The sequence below is a fragment of the Pezoporus wallicus genome, unplaced genomic scaffold, assembly GCF_028554395.1.
Source record: "Pezoporus wallicus isolate ANWC-B61680 ecotype Strahan unplaced genomic scaffold, APGP_CSIRO_Pwel_v1 scaffold_3294, whole genome shotgun sequence".
Lineage (NCBI taxonomy): Eukaryota > Metazoa > Chordata > Aves > Psittaciformes > Psittacidae > Pezoporus > Pezoporus wallicus.
In genome coordinates this window covers 4,788,496-4,795,033 of record NW_026635478.1, presented here as the reverse complement: position 1 = coordinate 4,795,033, position 6,538 = coordinate 4,788,496, and the positions used below count along the sequence as shown (strand labels likewise).

At 37.5% G+C, this 6,538-nt stretch overlaps 1 protein-coding gene across 1 annotated transcript in view; it reads right to left on the bottom strand.

The window, feature by feature from the left end:
* Positions 1 to 841: 841 nt before the first annotated feature.
* Positions 842 to 6,538, bottom strand: part of NTF3 (neurotrophin 3) — a 46,992-nt gene continuing 41,295 nt past the window's right edge. Inside the window, exon 2 of the mRNA XM_057426144.1 lies at positions 842 to 1,959. Coding sequence (XP_057282127.1) covers positions 1,165 to 1,959 — 795 coding nt within the window. The 3' untranslated portion in view covers positions 842 to 1,164. The remainder of the gene's footprint in view (positions 1,960 to 6,538) is intronic.

Sequence of the window (6,538 nt, the reverse complement as noted above, 5' to 3'; positions counted from 1 at the left end):
CTTGGAAGAGTCTGAGGTATATATGCTAGTGCTTAGCCTGTTCTAAGTACCAACTCACCTGTATAATTGAAGAACTTCATTATAGCTATGGGCTACCTGGATTTTAGTCACCATAATGATGAAAAAGATGTATTATTTCACATCCTTATGAAAGGTACCAGGTCTGTTGAGCAATTCTACATGTTTTTCTCTCTGCAAAAAATGGAGAATGGATTGATGAGGAGAACAACTTTGTAAGGGTGTGTGGCTTTGATATTCATGCCAGGATACTATCTCTTTCTTTACTACAGTTTCCAAGCCAAGGGCTCTTTTAAGGTTAAGACACCACCAGCTTTGTTTCTAATTTAAAAACAGACAGAGAGGAATGATCCAATAATGCAAGCAGAAGATAACTGAGGAGGGATACACTGATCAAAATAAATAGTGAATTCTGAAGAAATATTTTTTTATGTATTACATTAAAGTTCCATTCAGATTGGTTCTTGGCTTCAGTAAATTTCTGCTAAGAATATTTTAGATTTTTTCATATTTTTTCTATGAAGAACTGGCAGCATTAGAAACAGTTGCAAAACAAATGTGCTTCTAAAACATAAATGAAAGTTGCTGGGTTATTAGCAGTCTTTCTGAAATGCTTACAGAGAGAAAGTGATCATTTCACTGGCAAAACAGGCAAAATACACAGGAATTGTATTTTATGGATATTTGATGGCTATAGTGTATTTTGTCTAACATGTATTTTGGTCCATTTCTGTTTGGTGGTGAGGAGTCAACACTGCATCCAATTCAACATGAATGTATAAAGCTGGGAATATAAGTATGTACACAACTCTTGACATTGATCTGGTTTTTAACAAGTTTACTAAACGACAGTCACTGGCTTGACAATACTGAATGAAAAATACTGATTTTACACAGATTTTACAGTAAGGTTATGGTATGCTGCCAACAAGCAGTGTCACATAGTCTAAAAAACCCAGAGTTGCCCACAGCAGAGGCACACACCCTTTACTCTTGTTTATGAGAGAGAAAGCTTATATACTGTAGATTTGCTGAAGTTTAATAAATAAGGTCAACTTATAATATATAAAACAATATAAACATTTATATGCTACATGCATATCATATAATTTAAAGTAATAATTTATATAGCAAAGAGATGCAGATCTATGTTCTTCCTATTTTCCTTGACAATGCGCACACACAGGAGGTGTCTATTCTTATCCATCTCCAGCCTACCAGTTTATTGTTTTCTGAAGTCAGTGCTCTAACATAAGTTTGGGATGTCTTGCATTGGGAGTTCCAGTGCTTGTCATCAATGCCGCGGCAGCCGTTTTTTACAGGCTTGGCTTCTTTACACCTTGTTTCATAAAAGTATTGCTTAACTGGAGAGTTACCTGTTTTAATTTCTCCCAGAACAGTTACCTGGTGTCCTCTAATGTCAATTGCAGATGATTTGTCCGTGACCCATAGACTTTCACTGTCACAAACAGAATATTCCCCTCGGTGGCTTTTATGCTCCGCGTACCTTTTACGCCGGGAGGTTCTGTTCACCACCACAGGATTTCCAATATAATCCTCCATGAGGTACAGCGGTGGTGGTTCCAGCGGTGTGTTGTCACTCAAGAGGACTCGGGGAGAGCTGTAGCGTTTCTGCTGCCTTAAGAGTTCTGTATCCATTGAGATAACTGGCTGGAAGTCTGATTTCACATTTTCATCTCCATCTATGTCTTGCTGAGGGTCTTTTTTCTGCAGTGTGTTTTGATAGTTTTCCTTAATATCTACCATCTGCTTAGAAAGCTTGTTTTTCAAAATGTCTGCCTGAATGAGTTTAATAATAAGAGAATTTATTGAATCTTCTGGCAAACTCCTTTGATCCATGTTGGTAGAATGGGTACCACGAAGGTAAGCAAGAAATATCACATAAAACAAGATGGACATCACCTTGTTCACCTGTAAGATCTGCGGAGAAACAGAAAGTCAATATAAAACCAATTAAATAGAAAAGTTTATTAGAGGCTGTAAACATGAAAATTCGGATTTGTTTTAATGACATCTGCACTTCATAGATGTACATAGGCTATGTGTTTCTTTGAAGGTACTATTTATATATTTATAATGAGTGTAACCCTTTTCTGTCTTTTTTCTTTTCTTTTTGTTTTTCCAGTATTTCATCTGTATTGCATAAACTTTTCAGGATGACCTTTCCTTTTTCCATGCGTAGTGGCATATACATCAGTTAGGTCCTTTCTCTGCAGAGGTAGGTAGTTTTTTGGATAGTGCATCCAGGTCTTGGCAGTAGAGAGAGGCCAGAGTTATGCTCACTAAGTCTATTCTACAGAGTGGTTTAGTTTCAAAATTAAGAGGTTATGCAGAGTAGCAGACTATCTAATGGTGTAAAATGAGGAAGTTCTGTCTTTGTTAACTGTTGCCAAGTTTTGTGTGTTGAGATCTCCTGGTTCCATCAAATACCTATTCATCAAACGGCTTGTGTTTGATTTTACCCTAAGAGCATTATCATAGACTTGGAAATATATATCATGTTTCAATAGCTCTTTCTTTATGTTTCTCTCTCTGGTGTTATAATAGAATACATTCTTGAAGGAAAAGGATGCAGTCAAGCAGCAAAGTGTGGTTTCTTATATTTTGAACTTCAGAAAGACTCTATAATGCAAGTGGGAAATTCAGATGCATCCACAGGCCATTTTGCACCAGTTGTTTGCAGGGTTGGGGCCTGTTTCTGTTTTGCTTGTGTTGGTGGTTGGTGTTTTTTTGTTTTTGTTTGTTTGTTTTTTGTTTTGTTGTTGTTATTTATGTTGTTGCTGTTTTTTAATCAAGTTCCTTCATTACATTTATATAAATTGGAACAAAACTGACAGTATTCAGAAATATTCAAGGACGGGTGGAGGACTCCCCCTTTCCCCTCCCCTGCTTTCCCTTCTTTTTGCCTCCCCTCCTTTTACCCCTTTTCCCTCCCTCACATTCCATCCCTCCCTTCTCTCCCCCAGGTGGAAGAATCTTGTGCAAAAAGATCAAAATGAAGTCAAGATCAAGATTCTGAAAACTGGACCTAAAAGTGTGGTTCTTCTCTGTTGCACTGTACTTTGGCATCCACCACTCTCTACGGATTCCTGTAGTGTCTTTGTAATTCTAGCTTTTGAGCATCTTCTAGAAGCTCATTTGTCATTTCTTGTTAAATCTTTCTGCCTCCCTGTTTGTGAAGTTGAGAACTGTGAGCATCCATCTAAGGAGGTGGGATTTTTCCATGTGGATACTGTATATTTTCTATTTGCATTTACGTTTACATTAAATCAATTTTCAACGTAAAAACTAAATCATGGGAAATGCTTCCTTTCAAAACACACCATTTCTTGTCATCCTTTCATGGGACACCCTAGAGAAGATCCTGGCTCTATCTTTTTTATTCCCTTCTATTAGGTATTTCTATACTTTGACAACATCACCCTGAGCCTTCTCTTCTGGCTGAACAGTCCCAGACTTCTCAGGCTCTCCTCACATGACAGATGCCTTAGTTGCTTAATCATCTTTATGGACTCACTCCTGTAAGTCCATGTTTATCCTGCACTGGAGAGCCCAGAGCTGGACACAGAGGGAAGTATCCCCTCCCTCAACTGGTGACGCTATGGATTCTCTGTTTTTCTCAGAAGAAATTGTGGAAATATCAGACCTCTTGAATTGAAGATTTTCCACTTTAGGAAAACAAAAAAAAAAACAAACCATCATTTTCTGCTTAAGAAGGCAAAACAAAAAGAAAAAAAATACTGGACAATCTTCTATCCACTTAAGTAAAACTCCTTTTAGCAACAGAGTCCCCACTTCATAGTTTGGAACTGCAGCAAAATCAGAGCTATCCTCTGTGGATGTGTGATCTGTCCTTTTATGGACAAGAAATGTGTTTTCTCCATTCTCAGTTTGTCACAGTATGAGTTCACCTAAATCTAGACTGCTGCTTGCAGCAATGTTAGGCTTTAGGGAAAAAAAAGTAAAAATAATCTAAGATTTTCAGTTACCATACAATTACTGTCATACCTAAATAAATATGAACTTAACGTAGATGGATCTCAGAACCAAGACTGTGCTGCATACAAAGACCCTTGCTCAGTTTGGTCTTCTCTCAATAAATTATTTGTTTTTAAAACCAGTAAAAATATTAGAAAACAGCTGTCATTCAGCAGATTGCCTTAGAGTACTCAGAAGGGCTAACCCACATGAAGTATGACACACAGGTCCATAGGATGGTGAGCAAAGCTTTGACAATGCTCAGCTGAAAAGCTGAAAGCATTATTCATGCCAACATGCAGCTGCATGTAATCACTGGTCTGCTTAGTTTCAAAACTAAGTGGCACTAGCAAAATACACAAGTTGGAGCAGGTGATGAGGTTGGAAAAATAAGACTGGAGCTCCTGCAGACTCTTTAATGTCATGGTGTGCACAAAAAGGAAGGACCAGGGACCTCAGAATTAGATCAGTTCAAATAACCCATTTTTCTTGTCCATGGAGGAACCCTGTTAATGGAAAGATGTTTAGAAGTATTTTTCTGAAGCTAATGCGGATTTGGAGGGAAGGGTGTTAAGTTAGTCTGAAATTCAAATTGTAGGTTGATTACTTCTTGGCTAATTATTTGCTTCAAAAGCAAAAATGTTTCAGAACCAATTTCTATCTTTTTCTGAACTGTTTCAGGGTGCAAAATTTGGAAACAAAATGTAAATGCTTGGTGAGACTGCAGTTTTCAGGGAGTTCCTCCACCTAGGAGATTCAGAAGTGGAAAGCTGAGACATTCCAGTCCATAACTTGAAATTGTCAGGTTGTCTATGAAGTCCAGCACCTCAGAATATGCCTAAAGAACTATTCTAGCTACGAGAAATGGACATTATTGGGAAACTGCAGCTGGTTTATGGCTTTGGATCTATTTTGAGTATAAGTCATCTGAAATGTGAATTGGTTTGTAGGACTTGACTATGTTTTTTTTGATAAATGGTTCATTGCCAAAATAGAATTTTGTGCCTGTCTAAATTGAAGATATGCAATATTTACTTTTTTTTTTTTTTTTGTATGTTGCTAAACTGATAAGGTGAGGGAAATGTAAGATACTAAAATGTTTATGTTTTCTTATTTTCAAAGCAAATAATTCTGATGTGTTCTGGACATGCTTCAGAAGTTACACAATGGAATTCACAAAACAGAAAAAGAGCTTAGTCACTATGGCCTAGTGAGTAAGTTACCTATAATGGAGACTTGCATTCAGAGGCAAGACTTTAACATAGGTATCCTGTCTAAAAGAAGATTAACCTAACATCAAGGGTCCTGGGGCACAGACTTGTATGTACCTTAGTAGAAACTACTCCAGCACAATTAGCAATAGCTCCTTCTTTAGCTTTTTGAAGAATGGTATAAAAATGTCCCAAGAATTTATTCCTTCACATGATTTTTCCTGTTCTTTCATTAAAGATTCTTAAAATATAAAGTATTCATTTCAAGTAAAAAAGCAAATTTTGTTCAAGCCAAACTTTTTCTACTTAGCTGGTGATTGTGAGACACATTTCTTGTTCTTCAAGGTTCTTCTTGAAATTTTCCATATATAAATTTCTGTAAAGGGTCATTTTAGCTGTCTTTGTGGACTGTTCGTAGTCAAGTAAGTGTGATGAATGGTCCTAGAAATGGACACAATGCTATTTACACTCCTACAGAAAGTACAGACTAGAATACTATATTTAGGGCCTGGGTCTAGGTCCCAAATAGGCATAAGCAATCATTTCATGGTGACTTCAGAATAAAAGCACAGCCCAGCAGAATGCTCACTAGTCCAGTATCAAACTGAGGTAATGTTAGTAGACACAGATAGAGAAGACTATAATCAGTGACTGTTTCCACTTCATTTCTGCCTGGTATTTGATTGTGCTAGAGTATTAATGCAGGTACCTCAGCTCTGTTTCTGTTTCCATGGGCTGTCAGGTCAGCTAGACACACAGCTAGTCAACAGTAAGGTGTATGAAGGCACATGACTTTAATGGGTCTTCAGTATATATTGGATATAACAACACATCCATCTGAACCAGTATATTCATCTTACTGTGCAGTACCTACTACATAACTTAGAAGCCATGTGGTTGTAGAACAGTTTAGATGATGTGAATCCAGAAGAATTGACCCAGTGCCTTCTCTGGATTCACATCAAAAGGTATCCCTTTTTGACCTTTTAGTTTATGTCAAACTCATCATTTGATTGGGTCTCAATAGTGGCTGGATATAATGGTAGACTACTTGTCTCACTTTGTGCCTGTGCCACAGATAGTAAGGAGCTACCTAGTATGAGCATAAGCAGCCTGACACAATCTTCTTGCTGGGATATTCACCCTATTTTATGTCTCTTTCCTCCTGTATCACCCAATTCCTTTTCTATTTTGTATCTTGGGGGTTCATCTAGGGCTGCTGACATATTACAGAAAGTTTTTTTTCCTTGTCCACTGAGAAGCTTTGGACCAGCCCTGCTACTGTGCTGTGCTGCTCTGTGTGACCTTCT